This window comes from Agelaius phoeniceus, chromosome 2, assembly GCF_051311805.1.
Source record: "Agelaius phoeniceus isolate bAgePho1 chromosome 2, bAgePho1.hap1, whole genome shotgun sequence".
Taxonomy (NCBI): domain Eukaryota; kingdom Metazoa; phylum Chordata; class Aves; order Passeriformes; family Icteridae; genus Agelaius; species Agelaius phoeniceus.
Window position 1 is genome coordinate 26463401 of NC_135266.1, and position 18632 is coordinate 26482032.

Consider the following 18632-nt stretch of genomic DNA (forward strand, 5'->3'; position numbering starts at 1 on the left):
AATGCAAGAGAGATGAATGAATATATGGGCTGGGCTCTCCTAATTTTTGCAGAGAATATGAAAAACATGACTCCTAGTCTCTTTTGCATTGGCATTAAATCAGATAAATTCAATATTTGAGACAAGATGCTGAGGGTACTGTTAATAATAATTAATCTAGTAAAGAAAGACACTTTGGGGAAAAAAAAAAAACCCAGTTTTTGAACATACAAACCCTTCAACAAATCTGAGTAAGGTTCATTGACTTCAGTGAAACAGTCCTTGAAGACACTTTATTTGATAGCACTGCTAAACATAACATGAATATTTTTTGGTGCTTAACATTTAGCAAAGCATTATTGAGAAGTCATTGTTTGTTGTCTGGTTAGCATACAATGGCTTCAAACAAATATGCTGCTGGGCTGGAACAGAGGATTTTTGTTTTGTTCCAGTGTTCAGGGTGAAGTTGACTGGTCAATGAAGTTCCCAGGCATCTGTGGAGTATCTCTTACATCATAGCATTGTCTCTGCAAGTCACCAGGGCTTTAGCAAAAAAATGTTAGGAAAAGTAGTAGTATTTTGGCAGTGCAGATACAACCTTTGATAAACTGTAATAGCTGGCACAAGTCCGACGTTGTTTACTGTAGCACAACTTCCCTTTCTTGTTTCACAAAAATTAATTTGCAGATTTTACTCCTAGCCACAACAAGGGAAGGAGGCATCACTTTTTAAGGCATGGAGTTTTTTTTGAAGAAAGAAACAAAACCAAATGGAGACAGACTAGTGGAGACCTGTTTATACAGTAGACAAAGTCAAAGTAATCTAGAATTTGAGCTTTTGTTCAGAGAGAAGGGAAATTTCTGACAGGTTTTGAATGGGAATGCAAGTGATACCAAGACTTTATTGACCTCAACACCATCATTTTGGGTTGACACATGGAGATACAAAATAATTGCAGTGCATATTCTCTGTTTTCGTTGAATTGAACACCATACTTAATTTCATCATGCAATTAAACTCTGTTTCATAGGACCTAGTAGACAGTCCAGAAAAATTTACTATTAGATTCCATTTGGGTACTGCTGTCTGCTTCAGTAATAGCCTAAATGTCATAAAATCACAGATTGGGTTGGGAGGGACCTTGAAAGACCATCTTTTGTGGGGAAAGGGAGCCTCGATATCATCTAGCACTCTGTCCAGGGCATTTCCCAGTGCTCCAAGTAAGGCTAAATGGGTTGCAGATATTGGCTGCCATGGACAGTGGGTCAGGACATCATGTGGTGGGGTGGATGTCTCACAAGGAGGCACCTTATTTTTTTTCAAAATATGTTACCTAAAAAATATCTCTTCTATCATTTTTATTCTGAAATATTTCATTGCCACTGAATAAACTTCACATTTTGAAGTTAAAGGTAAAAATAACTGCTCAGTTGGACTGAACACTTCTGTTACAGGCACAAAATAGCTTGACATGTCTGTTGAATGAGAGAAGTAAATACAGCTGTCATTCTAAAAGTCTTATCCAGGAGATTTAATTGAAGATTTTTTTTGTCTGTTCTTTTAATGCTCTGAAATAAATTTGTGGGTTTGCTTTGTATGGTAATTCAGAAAAAATAGTAAGAAAAGTATAATCTTTTCTTTTTCTTCTGAATACAGTCAGAAATTTTCTATGAAAAGTTTTTCCTCTGATAACTATGGGTTAGTAACTTCATAGGCTGCACTTTTTTTAGTGAATTTTAGAGTGCAAGGCTGAGGAGCTAGTGAGGGCACTCAGAATTACCTGGTTTCTGTTCCCAGCCATCAGACTCCTTTGGAACTGCACCACTGTACTTTCTAAAAATGTGGACATCACTGAGGTGGAGGCAGATTGAGAAGCCCAAGCCTTTAAGGTTCCTTAGACAAATGAAATCTTGGTTGTGTACTGAATATCTGGGGAACCACAATGGATCTTGAAGCTTTCCAGAAAAGTGTTAAACTACTTTTCCCTTTAAAAATTCATAATTTCTAATGCTAAGTACCTGGAACCCTTGGAAACCTCAAAATTGTTATTAAATCACTCTTTAACCTTCCAGATACTAACAGTTCCAGTAGGCTTGGAACAGAGCATAGCATAACAGCTCCTTCAGTCAGTGGGGCTTTTGTGGTTGGCTTTTTTATCTCCCTCTGGTAAACCAGTTTGCTAGAAAAGTGAAATAACTTCCAACAGTATAATGAAGAAAATTGCATACTTAATCATTATAATGATCATTTCTTTCGTGAATTTCACTGCCTCCCTACAGTGGAAATACTGAATAGAGGAGAATGTTTCCAAGAGTGGCTCAATGCCAAATATGCAAATCTCTGCCACAGCAGAGGTTGATTTTCAATAATTTAATGCTATATTTTTTAAAATTTCTTCTATCTTCTGTTTTCCCTCTACCTGTTGTAGAACTGAGAAAGATCCATCATATTGCTAGTTGGAAGTTGATGAGGAAAAAGAGAACTGAGATTTTTTTATGCTTGATTTTTATTTTTGTCAGCCAAATTAAAGTTTTTTTTTTAAGTTACTGCCTGAGAAATTCATCCTCTGTGGCAAAAACTTGTGTAGGCAACTGGGAAGGTAGTATATGCACAAATGAGAAATTTGTTGTTAGGTTTTTACAGAATGATGGAGGTTTCTTTGGCACCTTCTATTAAAGTGAAGATGAAGTAACCATGAAAGTCTTGCTGTTAAAAAAATACTGAGCCACTGCTGTTTGTTCATTAGCCTCCTTGGGTAGGTTGTAATCTTAGCTGAAGAGCAGTACAAGCCAGCCCTGAAAAAAAATTGATTCCAAGAGAATAGATCCCTGTTCCCAAAGACAAGTACATGTCTTTTGAAAGAAGTTCTTTGTACTAGCCATGCAACAATATGATTGGTCACCCCATTATGGGAGGCCTTTAATGCAGTTAGTTTGTGGTTTATCAGGGGCTTCTCCTTGTCCAAAAATATTTTCTGGAGCTGAGGCACAGAAAATAACAGGCTAAACTTGCTTTGCAGGCATCTTTCCCAGGAAACCTGCAATTAGTCCTCGTTCTGCGCCCAACAGGATTTTTTCATCGAGCTCTCTCGGACATTGCTTTCAGATTCAACAAAGATGAGCTTAAAATGAAAGTACCTGTAAGTAATCCTCTGTTTTCACTTTACTACCAAGAATCTGTAAAAGTACTTAAGGTAGCCAAGGAGGACCAAAGAAGCCTCAACAAAAAGCCATGCTTAGAGGCAGTTCTAGCAATTTTAGCTAATTCATGATGGCTTTTTCTTGAAAGAGTATGTGAATATTGAAGCAGATGCATTTCCCATGGACAAATGCTATGGTTTCTGTCACTTGAGCAAATGTACAATGGATGCCTGTTATTATGTTGCCAGTAAACCCACAGATTGTACTTTTGTTTACAAGTGTACAGCTTTTATATTTTAAAATAAAATTTGAAACTATTTATGCTGATGATATAGAAGTTACTGTACTTACCAGATGTAAATTGCAAGGGGGAAAGATGGTCTTTAAGAAAATTTCCCCCCATCTTTCATTTATTTTGGGAACCCAGTGCTTACATGACAAATCCATGTAGGCACTATTATTCAGTCCTGCAGACCCAGGATAACAAGGAAAAATGAACAAGAAATGAATGTTGCTTTTAGAAAATAGCCAAGTACAGTTTAACAAGATAAAAAAAATCTGGCAGTGTTACGCTGTATAATCCATAAGCTTTTTTTTTTTTTAATATGCCTGATGCCCATGTCCATATTCAGTCGTTTACATTTACATCATCTTCACCTGACAGAACTGTTAAATTTGTGTTTCTATACCCACAGGAAACAGTTCCATCTCTCACTTTTATATTAAAAAATGCATCTTCTCTGTCGGTGTCTGAAGGATGGGGCTCAGAATCATTAACAAGGGACTTGTCACCACTGATCACGTTCACTTTTTTTCTGTCCTGCTGCAGATCATAATGCTGGGCTCAGTGTCAGAACTGCAGGGTTACATTGATAAGACACAATTAACAGAAGATCTTGGTGGCACCCTGGATTACTGCCACAACAGATGGCTGTCCCGTCGCACTGTAAGTCTTAGGTTTTGTTATAACTTTTCAGCTTAATGAACCCTTCTGTTTTATACCCTGTCATTTATAAAACAAATTCCAAGTGATGCAAGTTGACTTGCTCAGTGTGAGAAGATGTTCCCAATGGTACTTAGTCATCTTAGAGAAATAATATGAGTAATAACTTGGGAGGGGTTTTCTGAACACTTGGAGCGAAGGAACTACAGTGTGTTATTGTGTTGAGGTTTATTGGTTTTGCTACAGGAAAGAAAAAGCTCAAATTGTAAAATAACTCCAGATTATAAAAATATGAAGAAGATACACCTGATACAAGCCTAAGAAAAATATACAATTAAGGAATTAATGGTGACGGTATCTGTTGCTTGCAAAATTCTACTTTGGCCATTTTTCAGTCTTGTAATTCATCTGTTTGGGTTTGTTTTGAGAGTTATATTTTGTGTGCTTGTGTTTGTTTGTACATATGTGTGTGATGAACACAAAACATCTTTAATGCTTTTTATTCCAAAAGGCTATAGAAGGTTTCGCCCAAAAGGTTAAGCAAACAGCTCAGATTCTTCAGTCCTTTGGGACTGAGCTGGCTGAAACAGAACTACCAAATGATGTGCAATCAACCAGCTCCCTTCTTGCAACACACACAGAAAAGAAGGACAAAATGAAGGTACGTAAATTTTGTAGAGATGCTGTCTTCTAGTTAAACTGTCTTTTAATTTATAGCTAGCAATATTAATGGAAAATATGGACAATCCTAATAGACAGTAGTAATGTGAACCAATGATATCTTTTTGAGCTTGCTTTTTTTTGATGTTAAAAATCCTTTTTGCATTGAAAAATGGCATTTCTTGAAACTAAGTTTACGTATGTACAAATGCATAATGGGTTGTATGAGAAACAGTAATTTCTTTGTAAGTAGTGGTGTGTTTAATTTGTAGTTTTGTTTGCAACAGGAAATTTGATTGTATTTGCATGCATATTAAAATATATGGCCTTTTGAAGCATGAACAAATGTTCTTTCAAAAAGGATTAAATGAAAGCTCTTTGGTGGTTTCAGAACTGTGCATCTAACATTTTTGAGATATTTGTAGCCTAAAGCTACACTGGAAGGCTGTCTACCATGAAAATTTAACTCAGTTACACTGGGGTCTTCAGATGGTAAACATGGAAGAAGCTGACATTTATCATTTACTGTCTGTTGTCAGCCACTGCTTTTAATAAAACTGTGCTTGCTCGAATGCTATTGAAATCCTTCTTTCAATTCAGTGCCTTGTGAATTCTGCTTAAAAAACCAACATGCTGCTACAGTGTGTGGGGTTTTTCTTTTGTTTTGTAGGAGGACATCAGGGTAGCAGTAGAACAGGGAGATGATATCCTTGGAAGTATTACAAAACCAGTTACTGAGAATCCTGATTACAAACTGAATCAAGATCAGCTAGACAATCAAACAACAGTAGAAAGGTGAGAGGTGTGAAATACTAAATATGCTGCTTTTCTGCTTTTTTGATCCCCCCCAGCTTCTATATTTAATTCCATATTTATGCTTTGAAAATAAGCAAATGTTTCAATGTGAACATTAGAAATAATCTCAGAAACTACTCCTCTGCTGTCAGATCTGTCCTGAACAAAGTAACCCCCTAAAGCCCACTGCGGGGTCACCTGGCTGAAGGAAAATGGGATTGGACTTCTGATACCACACTACACTGTTCTCTTTTTCATTTTTGTCACTTTTGGACTCTATACTTGAGTATCTTTTCCTTATTTTAAAGAATATCAATGCTTTGTTTAGAAACTGAAGTGCAATCCAAGAAATTTTGCGGCTGTACAGAGGGCATGAGTGGAAGACTGAAGTGATCTGTCTCTTCTTTTCAGTAGATTTGTCCATTTATCTTTGAAGTGGGAGGGTTTTTTTTATTTTAAACCTGTTAACTTATCAATGTTGTTAGTAGCTTTTAAAGGCTGTTAGGGAGTACACCACTCTTGAAGTATCTATGCACCGATTTCCTATGTGCTTCCTCTGGGCATATAAGTAATAGGTATAGTTTTCTTCTGCTCCCTGCCTGCCACATACACACCCCCCTCACATTACTGCCAGGTTTGAAGACATTATATCACTGTAGCACAGATGTAAATTTTCACAAAGCTATGAAAGCATAGCTCATTTCCCCCAGGCTGCATTCTGCATTCTTTTTTTGTCTGTCATTCTGTGTTTCTGTTACACTCAGGCTAGCTTTCTTTCCAAATAACTGTCCATTCCAATCCACAAAGCTTGGCAGAAGTCACTTTTTTGGTCACTGTTGCTATCAGCTATCCAAAGACAATCAGGGTGGGGGTTGCTCATTTATCCATAACATTCCTATTCAATACAATATCTGACGGAAATTGGAACAAACTCTGTGTGTGTCACTGCCTTTTCTCTTGTTGGTTTTAACTTGTAAATTCAGAGTTCATTTCTGTAGCGTTAAAGACAAAAGTTCATTAAAATTCTGATGGGTTGCCTTCCCCACATGTAGTCTAAGTACAGCAAAATGCACTGTATAAAGTCCATGGGATATCATACTGTCAAATACAATTATAGAACGTAAGTTAAGAAGTGAAAGTTTTAACACATTTGCCAGAATTATAATCAAAGAAGGTTTTCCTCATCACAGTACTGCTGTACACTTGCCTATGATATTTAATTAATTACTCTGCTTGGAAGAAAAGGAGCAATGGCCTTCAGGTTTATAGTGAGCTTTGCTCCAAAGAATGAAATGTAAGGGCAGCTGCCTGGTCATAGCGGTTCAAATTTTTTACCTTAACTTTTCCTGTTAGCCTAAGGCTTGGGTTCCTCTGAGTGTTAACCCACACACATTTGCATATTTATGTATGTTAGCCTCAGCTCCCCATGTCCCCAGGCCAAAGCTGAGAAGGTGCTTAAAATAAGCACTTGCCCATTTTCCAGAAATTAATGTTTGTGTTGAGTTTCAGTTTTTTACATCAGTGTTATTGTGGAAAATGATACTGTGTGATACAAAAAATGTTTCCTGTATCCAGTTTATTTGACCTGAAAAATACTGCTTTGGGGAGGCTTTTTTTTATTTACTGTAGAGGATTACATTGTCCCTTGAAGGTTGTACCCATCATTCTTAGAGTATTTTTTTATGTGTTTTGTTTTGATTTTTAAAGGCTATTGGCTCAATTACATGAAACGGAGACCGCCTTTGATGAGTTTTGGATGAAACATCAGCAAAAACTAGAGCAGTGTCTGCGCCTTCGGAATTTTGAACAGAATTTCAGAGAGGTGAGAACTTCTTGGTGGCAGTCAATATTTGGTAACACAGAAATTATTCAGAAAATGCTTCCTGCTCTTGATTTTATAGTTCTTGTATGTACTTGCAAGCTTTCTCCAGCCTTTTTCTTGTACTTGCCCTTACTTGACACTGCTATCTTTACTAGTTTGGATTCTTGCCCATAGAGACATAACATTTTTTTTTTTTCTACAGTCTTAGGAAGTTCTTTTCCATGCACCCAGTAGTGTATAAGCATTCAAAAAGTCCTTTGAAACCTGTTCTGTACCACAGAAACATAAAATGCTGCTGCAACACTTTCATCTTGCCAATAGATCCTTTTATGGAACCAAGTCTCAACTAAACATTCTGGCTGAAATTTTATGAAAACTGTCTCCAACACTGTGGGTGGGAAGTTGCAACCATAGTGTTAGAAGCTGGGTGGAGGCTGCACTACAATTTTCACAGCCAGTTTCTGATCTCATGTTGTTTAACTCATGTGCTCGATGACACCTACAGACCCTTTATCCTGGTGTAGCTGATCTCTGAGCATAGCCCCTGTGTCTCCACAAGAGCAACATTCAGAAACACTCTTGCAAGCATTTTTCTGTCTCTAAAACAATTGCTGGAGTGGGGACCTCTCCCTCATGGTCTGCTGTTAACATTAATGTCACTTTGCGTCCTTGTCATCTGGTAAAAGCAAGATCATAAATGTTTCCTTTGCATCTTTTTCTTGCATCTTTTTCAGTTCCAAGCAACAGAATTACTTCACTGCCTTTTCTTTGTATTTGTTTTCCTTTTTAATTGGAGGGGGGAGGTAGGCTGAAAAAAAAAAAGGTGCTTTGTCTCTGCCCCAGTAACCACCTAATGTGAGTCACCTGACTGCAAATAGTGGCTATCACCTATGTAATAGGTGGGTCTCTGCAGAGGTGGAGGTCTCTTCATTCATACATAGCTGTGTCTCATTTCAGGTCAAAGCAGCTTTGGATATTGTGTCTGAGAGACTGTCTGCTTTCACAGATGTGGGAAACAGCCGTTCACATGTGGAGCATATTTTGAAAGATCTTGCCAACTTTAAAGAAAAATCAGATGTAAGAAATCTGCAAATTTCAATTTCTACTATGACAATGCACGTGCAGAGGGGAATGGGATTTGGTTGTTGAGTGTATCAGCTTAAGCTGACAACAAGACAGAATCAATGTCTCAGGTAACATACAGAAGGAATCTGAAATAAGTCTTTAAGCATTGGAGCAGATTAATTCTTGGACATCCCTCAATAAAGAGCAGAGTGACCAGACACAAAGTGTGATTGCTTCATGTAAGAATTGCATGAAGTGTCTACATAGCCAAGTTTTGCATTTACTGATCAAGGGGCCACTTCCATTCCTATTAAAGCCATGTCTTTCAATAAATCTTACAAATAAGAAAGCTGTGTATTGAATGTACAATAAAGATGGCCAACAGAAACATACACTGAACAATATAGAAAGGGAGCCTTTTTCTGATCTGTGCTTCACAATGAAGCAAATTGCTCTCTAAGTGAGGTTGTTGGTCTTAAGGCTGAGATTGGTTTTTTTTAATTTGCATTCAGATTGTTGCTGTACCCCAAATTGCATTCATACACACACAGACCCTGCTGATAAGGCATAGAAAGACAGTGGTTCCTTCACTGTGATTAAACTCACTGTTATTTCTGAGGTACTCTGGTACATGAAGGTTCTTGGGCATTTGGAAAGACAGGAAATAACTTTGATTTATTAAGCAAGGCAGATATGAACTAAAGATGTATTCTATATCAATATGTGTATTTCACTGTGTAAAAATTGTTTCATTGATCTTGATCCAAGGAAAGATGTACTTTAATCAGTGCTTATTTTCTTAGGAAATTGTAACAAAAGCCAAAATGTTAGCTTCAGAGCGTGATGCTTTTATTCAAAGCAATCATTATGCTGTGGACTCCATTATTCCAAAATGCAGTGAACTTCATCATCTCTGTGATGCCTTCACTACTGAAATAGAACGGAGGAGAAAACTTCTTAACAAATCCCTGGAACTGCATGACTTACTAGAGAAGGTAAATGTCGTATGCAACAGCTGTTTCCCAAAACCTCAGGCAAACAATTGTCATAATGGTAGGTAACGTTATCTCAGTGGGCTGGAAGTTTTCTCTTTAGCTGAATACATGACAAGGTTGAGTGTTTTAGACTCTTAGTATGTGATGCTGACACTGGTGCATTCTGAGCCTGTTCTTCTCTGTTTCTAGTCCATGAAGTGGTGTGATGAAGGAATTTACCTGCTGGCTTCCCAGCCAGTAGATAAGTGTCAGTCTCAGGATGGTGCAGAATCAGCGCTACAGGAGATTGAGAAGTTCCTGGATACTGGTGCTGGCAATAAAATCAAGGAGTTGAATAAAATTTATGAAGAGTATGCTCACATCCTCAATGAAGACCTAAAGGTACCAAAAGATGTTTATCTGTGTCTTTGTGTCCATTTGTTCATTCTAGAATTGCTCTCTTGTACTGCCCTTGATAAAGCTAAATAATCAGTACTAGGAGTTATACCTGTGAACTAGAAAGCCAATACATTTCTGTGCCTGAGTCTCAGCATATCTTTGGATAAGCACCAAGGGCTTCAGAGACTTTTCATAAATACTTTAATTTTTCAGATAGTAAAATTGCTTTAAAAAAAAATCTCCCAAGTGAGTATTTGAAATACCTTTTTTTTTTCTTACATAGCAAAAATGTGCTTTTTCTTTTTTTTTTTTAGAACTTGAGAATATATTCCTTTTCTTCATGGTTGGTCTTTTCATGTAAATAACCTTTAGACAGTCAAAAAAAAGTTTTTTTTTTTTAAATTGAAACTTGAATCTCAGATTTCTTGATAGTAAACACACAAAATCTCAGATTACACCTTGTTAAGAGGGAAGAGTTAGTGTAACATTTCTATTTGTGGTATAAAAGTAATTGCAATTTCAAATCAGGATGCTGTAGATGCTGTAGATGTCAGTGTAGCTTGTTGATAGGTCTTTGACAGGAATTTAAAAATTATAATAAATTATTTAAATTATTTTTTAATTCAAGTTGGTTTTTATTTCCATGGCAACTGTAGGACCATGTGCAAAAGGTTTTCCAGAAGCAAGAAAGTATGGAAGAAATGTTTCAAAAGCGGCAAGTAAGTCTTAAGAAGCTGGCAGCTAAGCAGACACGTCCTGTTCAGCCAGTTGCTCCAAGGCCTGAAGCATTTGTAAAATCTCCTTGTACCTCTCCAGGTAAGTTATCTGTATTAGCCTTTAGTTTTTTGTGCTATGCTGAGAAACTTAAAGAAACTTCCAGCCACAATTTGTGGTTACATGAACATCTGTGTCAGATCTGATCCAGTTCTAACTTCTGTTTGGTTCTGGTTTACATGTTTAGGTCTCCAAAGAGAAAACGTGTCCAACTCAGAAAGCAGTGCACTTCGGAGGGTAAACTACAGAAAAGCAAAGGTATTTTTATCACTTTGCATTTTTCACACATGCACTACTTGAAATAGTCATAGTACAAGAGAATATTCAGGAGCTCTAAATAAGTATGAGGGAATTCTCCTGAGAAAGTGATGGCATTGTCCCAGTTGAAGTAATGCTGGTGAAACAGTCACATGGTTTAAATAGGGGCTGCTTTGTTGCTTGGCTGGTTATGAGGGAGGGTAAAGTAAATAGTTGGCAATATTAGGAAAAATGTTAGGGGCAGCAAAATATTAGGTCTATGAACAGGAAACATTTTTTATTTGCCAGTAGTAATTGGCTACTCTTAAAACCATTGACAGTGAAGAAGTAGTTGTCATTGGCTCCAAGACAGCTTCACCTGACCTAGGGGGTTGCCATTCCCAAGTGGGGATGGTCTTCCTGTCCTGCCTGCAGCAAGGGAAGTATCCTGACAGCAGCAACAGAAACAGGGAGTTTCTCACTGCGTTAGAGAGTTGGATCAACTCAGCAAAGGTGCAGCAAAAGACAACACCAGGAGGAAGCCTGGGCCACATGACCAGGATTGGCAACATTTGGAGAGAAAAGGCGTAGTTCAAGGAGGGCTTGAAAGCAGCGCCCCTCTCTTTTTTCAGCAAGCCATAGTTAGGTTTAGGCATTACAGTAAAAGTTTTAGGAGTGAATTTCTGTGTCGGTTTAAGAAGTAACCAGAAAGTTAGCACAGTACCTTATTTTTAGCTTGGAAAACAGACTAAGGCTAGTGTTGCCTACAAGATTATGCTGGTGCTCTGATGCCTTCTTGAAAAGGGTTTTGAACCACCATCTTTTCTTAACTGGCTTTTGATGGAGAACTTTTCACATCCAAATATTGTGTGCTTCAAGACCTTCAGGGTGACTTGAATTTTTTTCACAGCATTCTTGCAAACTGCCTTAATTTTTAGTGGAGTACAGTCTTTCCAGTGAAAAGTGCTGAGCACAAAGTTCTGTATTGTAAAGTGGTTTTTCCTGTGATGCCATGATTATTTTTTTCATTGTTTATTTGTTTCCTTCTTCAGAGTGAAACGACTGAACTCCATCAAAGCAGAGGAGGATCTACAATGGATGATGAAGAAAACCTAGCTGTGTTACGACAGTAAGTATATTTTGATAAGCAAAAAGTGTGGATTTTCTCTGATTTGGTTCCAGCAAAGCCTGACTAAGGATTTGATAAAACAAGTATATTTCTCTGAAATAACCCTCAGTGACTTTTGAAATGCATTGGCTATGCTCTGTGCACAGAGGAAGACATTTCTGTCTGCAGCATTATTTAGAGTTTGGGTAGTACTGGAGTCTACCTTTGCTGCAGTGAGGTGATGATATGGCAGGACAACTACATATTTTCATTTCAGAGATTAAACAGTTTTGAGTAATAAATCCCCTGTAAGTCTATTGAAGGATTTGGTCTTCGTGCTTTGGGACTTTGTCTTTTTATTGGACTCTTTTTAGTCCTTTTTAGTTTTGATATGTGTTACCAAAAACCGCTTTTATAAAAACTGAACAGCATGAAACATGTTAAAGAAATTACTTAGTACCACCTGCATGCCTATAGCAGACCTTGCATTTTTACTTGTAAACTGGCTGCTTATATGGTCTGTTTACTGCTATAACCTTCTGTTACACCACACAAAATCACAAGGGAAGGAGTTTGGGGGGAAGTATGCTTGATCATTACGGATATTAAAGCATCATCAAGATATTTAAAGGGTGCCCTAAATGTCTCTAATTTAAAATTACCAGTGTAGCTTTAAGTCTGTTTGATAATTCTATGCAGCTCCAACTCCAGCTCCTGCAGTAATTGCAAACACAGTATACCAGACTTTATACATACAATGATAAAACACACTACTGCTTCAATTCAGTTACTACAGCACTGAAACTGCTAGATTTTATGTTTTCCTGTTCAAACACATTTTCAAAAATTTAAATTTTTTTTTAAATACTTATCTCTCAATATGGATATATAAAGTAATGACAGGAATATCCATGGAACATCACATCACATTTTCCATTACCTGGAAACAGTTTTTTTATTGTCCAAAGTAAAGAAGAAAAACAGACAAAATTAATGTTGCCTCATCGCTTTACATAAGTGAATAGGCCCACCTTAACTATCGTTCTTTTGTCCACAGGCATGTAATGAATGAACTTATCGAGACTGAACGAGCATATGTGGAAGAACTTCTCTGTGTTCTTGAGGTAAAGGCTAAGTTTCTCTCTGGATGTTAGTGAATCTCTTGCATTTCATGGATTCTCTTATGTTTTCCTTACCACCGTAAAGCCTCTGTTTGTTTTGTCAATCAATGTGTTCATTACATTTTTCCTTTTTCATCATATTTTCACAGAGGCAGCAATATGTGATTTTTTCCTAGAAATAGCCATACAACTAGGATTTTGTATTAGAAAACAAAATTGAGCAGAAAATAAGACGTGCCTTAGTATTTAGGTGGAATCATAGTGAGATTTGTAATGATCATTAATTCCTGAAAAAGTTCTTTCCAGAGTCTTGGGTCAGTTCCAGGACGGTCATGTGTCGCACAGGAACATGAATCTGTGTCAGGAGGCTCCTGTGTCAGAGGAGAAAAGTTGTTTCTTACATCTTTCTTTGCATATCTTTAAGTTATCTTCCACATGTCTTAGGTACAATTGTGGGAACAGAATGCCTTGTAATAAAATCTCCATTTGAAATTATCAAGGAAGCAAAGGTGCTCCCTTTGCTCCACACTTATGGAGGCACGATTGCAGCACTGCTGAGTTGCTTGTAGAAATACACTGCAGTATTCTTTTTTCCTCAAGTTCAAGTCTTCAGCTATGGATGTGTCATTTTCCTGTAATCCAGTTTGATTTCAGGGAATGATGAAGTTGCAGGTAACTATGGCTGAATAATTTGATCAGGATGAACTAGAGTTGAGTCAAGTGGATATCCTTGGTGTCCATATCAATGTTAAACTCCTAAATGGGGACTGTCAAAAGTTATGGACCAGGACTAATAACTTCTGAGTACATACCTTCAAGTAAGAGTAGTGTATGAGGGTTTTGGACTCTGGTCTTGGTTTTGCCAGTTTGTGCTGAGCTTCCCCCAGCATTTACATCCTGTGTTCAGTCCAAGTGCTGGAAGTGTTGATTACAGCAGCATGGTCACATCTGACATGTGATAATAAACCCAGGTCAGTTTGGAGTGGGCCTTAAATATCACTTTATCCTCTGCTTTTGTATGCAATGCATCTGTACAGGTCTATTCATAAAATCATGATTTGAATAGTTTGGGGATTTTTGGTCCTTACTGCTGCTACTGGAGCATCTTTATATTCCCATTGTATTACTCTTGTTTTTCACAGAGTGCAGTGCAACTCCTGTCTTCCTAGGCCAAGTGTCTTGGTTTTGTGCCACTGTAGTGACACTTCAGTATTCAGTGCCAGGCACACCTCTCTGTGCTCCTTGCAGTTTGGTATCCCCCTAGCTTGAAACAGGGTGGTTGGGAGTGCCAGCAGTAATTCTGGGTCAGATACTTGCTGAGGTATGGCTCAGTGGCAGGCTTCCAGCTTTTGAAGAATTCTAGTTATTAGTCCATAGTTCTGGCTGTTCTCCCATTCCCTTTGTTTCTCCTATTCTATTAATATTTCAATTTTTCATGTAAAATAACCTGGTATTCCTTTGTAGAGATAGTGTCTACTCTTATTATGTCCTGTTTGTTTGCCATGCATTTTCTGTCTGCCAAGGATTCCAATAGGAAAAAAGCAAGGTAGTTTCCCAAGATTGATTATTTGGAAACTGCTATAGCTTATCCATGATCAATACATTTTCTTTCATTAATAACCATGATCACCCCACTTCAGTCTGTGAATAATCTTTACTGGGAGAAGAATACTGGTCTAGTCTATTTTTAGGTATTGAATTCTACCCTTTTTTCCACTTACTTGTATGGTTTTAGAGCAGCTTTCAGATGAAAGACTAAGCAATGCCTTAAACATTTTTAAAGTAAGATTAAATAATCTAAGTAAGATTAAATAATCTCTGTGGCTGCATTAAGTAGCTCTCCCTCTCTTTTCTTAAAACACAACTACTGCATAGGTACTAAAACATGAAGCTTTTTATAATAAATTTTAAAAGTATATCAGCCTAAAGTGAAAAAAATTACTAAAACTTCTTGTCAATGTATGTATTTCAAGCTTTTGTTCCTTCAAAATTTGAAAGTAATGAACTCTGTCAGGCTTCCTTTCACCTCTGCTAATTCAGTACTCCTTTTTGCCAGTGCTGGCTGTGCTGCTATGTTTGATATCATCTTGACTTAAAGTGGAAATCATTCTCTTTGTGGAGCTCTTCATCCAAAGAGCTCTTCTTGGTGGCTGCAGTAGTTATTTTCCTAGTAAAAAAATTTAACTCCATTTTATCGAAATTTAAAAAAATTTTTAAGGCTGTAAAATTTTCCTTAATTTATTTATTCCACTCTCTTTTTTTCAGACTCTGCATTTTCCTGCTTGGGGGCAGGAAAAATATGAGAAAGAAACCAATGCTTAGCTCTTTATGCGATCCATTGACTTTGCCTATACCACTGGGAGGGGGTTTTTTGGGGGTTGATTTTTTATTTGTTTGTGTGGGTTTTTTTGTTGTTGTTGTTGTTGTCTTTTTTTTTTTTTGTGTGTGTGTGGTGTTTGAGGAAAAAATACCCAGACTTTAAAAGGGCTGATTGTTCTTTTAAAAAAAATAATTCTGTCTTATCCAAAGGCTTGAATTCTTCAGGTTAGCTGGCTTTACCAGCTAGTTCTTCTACTTACTGTAGTTTGGACCACATGTTGAGAATGTTGAAAATCTTAATTGTAGGTGCACTTTTACTTACCTTTTCTTTTAATTATTTGGTTTGCTTGTTTGGTGTGGCTTATTATAATCAATGTGCCTTAATGCAAGGATCACCTTGTGTTTAAAAAATTTAAAAAATGAACAAAACCACAAACCACAAGAGATAGAAATCTAATCCAAATCTAAAGAAGATAGACTCATCTTCCTTCAATGCCAGTATGCTAAGAAATTTATTTATATTAAGGAATCTGCTTATAATGCAGGTGTTAGATAATTCCTGCCATTTTTCTGGTTGACTGGTTGGGACTGGTTTTCTATTTAGGGTTTTTCAGTGTTTTGAGAGAAGGCAGATTAGTGACCTCAGGGCCAAAGGAGAACAGTCCTGGACTAAAGCCACTTGTGTCCTTTTCTGTGCCAGGTAAACAGACAAGAGAATGTTGTCAGTGTGCTTACATGACAAGTGGAGGATGTGGGAATCTAAAGCTACTCCTTTAGGTACTGAAACAAATGGAAGATTTTTAGCTTAATGGTGTCTGTTACCTGCAGAAATAGCTACAGTCAGCTTATTCCTTCATAGCAATGGCTAAGACAGGCATGAAGGTTTCTGTGTGTACTGGAATTGTGACTCTAAATTCAGATGTGTAAAGTCTTAGCAAAAAAAGTATGAGCTGTAATTTGTAAGCAGTGTAAGAATGTAGAGCCTTTAGTTGGTGAAAATGATTGCAAACTTTGTTTCATCCTCACTTATCTAGAATTGCAGGATTTACTCAAGTGTCTTCCTAAAGACTCTGTATATGTCTGAGTAGGGTGATGGGAAAACAGAATTTGTATTCTTCTTTCATGACTAATACTGATTAATACTTCTTCATTATTAATACTGAGCTCTTTCTTGTCTGTCTGTCAGCCTGAAGACAAACTGCCTTGTTAGAGAGAGAAGTACTGCAAGCAAAGGGGGATAATAATTGTGCCTCTCTCCTGTGTTGCAGGGTTATGCTGCAGAGATGGACAACCCCTTAATGGCTCATCTCATTCCACCAGAACTGCAAAATAAGAAAGATATCTTGTTTGGGAATATGGAAGAAATTTATCACTTTCACAACAGGTGAGGATTTGCATTTGGTTCTAAGAACAACATTTGGATGAGATTCTTTACTTTGTATTTTAATTTGCCTTAGATTGCTAAAAGATCCTTACAGAGTTCTACTTGTCTATATGGCATGGCAACATTGTATTGCTTAGAAGAGGAAAAGCAAAATATCTATAGAAGATGAGCAAAGCTGTGTGAAACTGCATACATGCAACACACAGGTAGAATTTTGCATTGTGGTCATCTTTCTGAAGCAAGATATTTGGATCTGGTTACAAGATAATTAAAGTAGGTTTTATTTGAGTTTCTTTTTTTTATTACTTTTGCTATGGAAAGTGAATTATGGTTCTAAATCACACATTCTCAACTCTTCCATCTGATTGAGAGTGATTAATTTTATATTTCTATGGATGTATTAAATAATATATAAAATTAATATATAAAACCATATTTATTTGTATATATTAAAATATACATTGAGTGACCTCTCTGAAGTCTGAATCCTTGCTGCTAGAGAGGTATTTCTTCATAGGATAATATTTAAATTCATAGGAAAGGGACATTGATTTTCAAGAGAAGTTAAGCATATTAAGTAGTTGTTTCTTATTCAGGCAAAACTAGAATGAATTTTTGTCACTGATTTTGTGTGTGTGTGTGTGTGTTTGGAGTTTATTTTAGTTTTGGGAAGGTGGTTTTTGGGTTGTTTGGTATGTGGTGTTTGGTAGTATTTGGAAGCAAAACCCAAACACTTTAAACTGTACAAATCCTGCTGCTGAATACATAAGGAAGGGAAATTAAATCCCCCTTCCTTCTCCAACCCTGTATTTGATTTCAGTTGCAGCAACAGTAAGCTGAAAGAAATTGGTCAGAATATTTGTTTTAATTTGCTATCCCCTTTAAAGTACACGATCTAGAAGAATTATGTTTGGCTTTGTAGCATCACAACTCTGTTTCCAAAAGTTTAGAAAACTAATTGCAAAACTGTGAACATTATGACAACTTTCCTAATGTGTGTTCTAAGAAAATTTTCTTTCTCATAGGATATTCTTGAGAGAACTAGAAACCTATGTGGAATACCCAGAACTCGTAGGAAGGTGCTTTCTGGACCAGGTATGTGGGGCCTTTTGCTGGCACTGCATTCACAAACCTCTTCAGGGCTCATGTAGCAGTTACCACCACATCCCCTTTGTTTGTCCTGAGCATGTAATAGGTTGAGAATGTGGATGTTATTTGAGAGTTACAGATATTTTCCCCTGTGCAGCAGAATTGATTTTGTTAGGAAAAACTACCATTTTGTTAAAACAAAACTGCTTTTTTAAAGTGTCAGTCAGGAAAGCATGATGAGGAGCCATGCACTGCATTGTTTCACATCACTATAAATGTTTGGTTTACTTGGTTAGATTTCTTTAGTGGATTGTTGTTTTGTTCTTTTCCTTTTTCTTTAAAGAGTACACCTCAACAGATTAAGTCCAAGACATTTTGTTCCAAAAATAGAAGTCTATGACAAAAATAAACTTTTTTTTAATTGGGGATGTACTAAACAATGAGTTTCACCTGTAGTGTTCTAAAGACTAAATAAGAATGTGTGTATGGAAATCAGCCTATTGATGCTCTAAAGCTCCTGGGAGGAGCCATCCCTCTCCCTTCTGTTTACTGCCTACATCCATGGAGATGGTGTTTCCTGAAACTGAGGGATGGAGGTGCTTCTGTGCCTGATGATTTCCTGCCTTGTCTTTCCTTTACATCTGTGGTTACTACAACATTTTCAACAGTCTTTATTTCCTTTTGCTTTCAGCAAGTGCTGAAGTCATGCTATTTAATTTTTGAAGTAATAAGGGGGAGCAAGGTGCTTGATTTACCTTAGTGTGACTCCTAGTGAAAAACACATTTGTGAAAAGAAAGTAAAGGAAAAGGACAAAGTCTTTTA

General features: G+C 37.0%; 1 protein-coding gene across 10 annotated transcripts in view; it reads left to right on the forward strand.

Annotated features, from left to right (window-relative positions):
- MCF2L (MCF.2 cell line derived transforming sequence like) overlaps nucleotides 1-18632 on the forward strand; it is a 156319-nt gene that overhangs the window by 124020 nt on the left and 13667 nt on the right. For all 10 annotated transcript variants that reach the window (XM_077173335.1, XM_077173336.1, XM_077173337.1 and 7 more), the window contains 14 exons: nucleotides 2999-3118; nucleotides 3949-4065; nucleotides 4574-4723; nucleotides 5393-5517; nucleotides 7225-7339; nucleotides 8297-8416; nucleotides 9208-9399; nucleotides 9589-9780; nucleotides 10434-10593; nucleotides 10739-10809; nucleotides 11841-11917; nucleotides 12954-13020; nucleotides 16605-16720; nucleotides 17746-17815. In XM_077173335.1, the coding sequence (XP_077029450.1) occupies nucleotides 2999-3118; nucleotides 3949-4065; nucleotides 4574-4723; nucleotides 5393-5517; nucleotides 7225-7339; nucleotides 8297-8416; nucleotides 9208-9399; nucleotides 9589-9780; nucleotides 10434-10593; nucleotides 10739-10809; nucleotides 11841-11917; nucleotides 12954-13020; nucleotides 16605-16720; nucleotides 17746-17815 (1692 nt within the window). The remainder of the gene's footprint in view (nucleotides 1-2998; nucleotides 3119-3948; nucleotides 4066-4573; nucleotides 4724-5392; nucleotides 5518-7224; nucleotides 7340-8296; nucleotides 8417-9207; nucleotides 9400-9588; nucleotides 9781-10433; nucleotides 10594-10738; nucleotides 10810-11840; nucleotides 11918-12953; nucleotides 13021-16604; nucleotides 16721-17745; nucleotides 17816-18632) is intronic.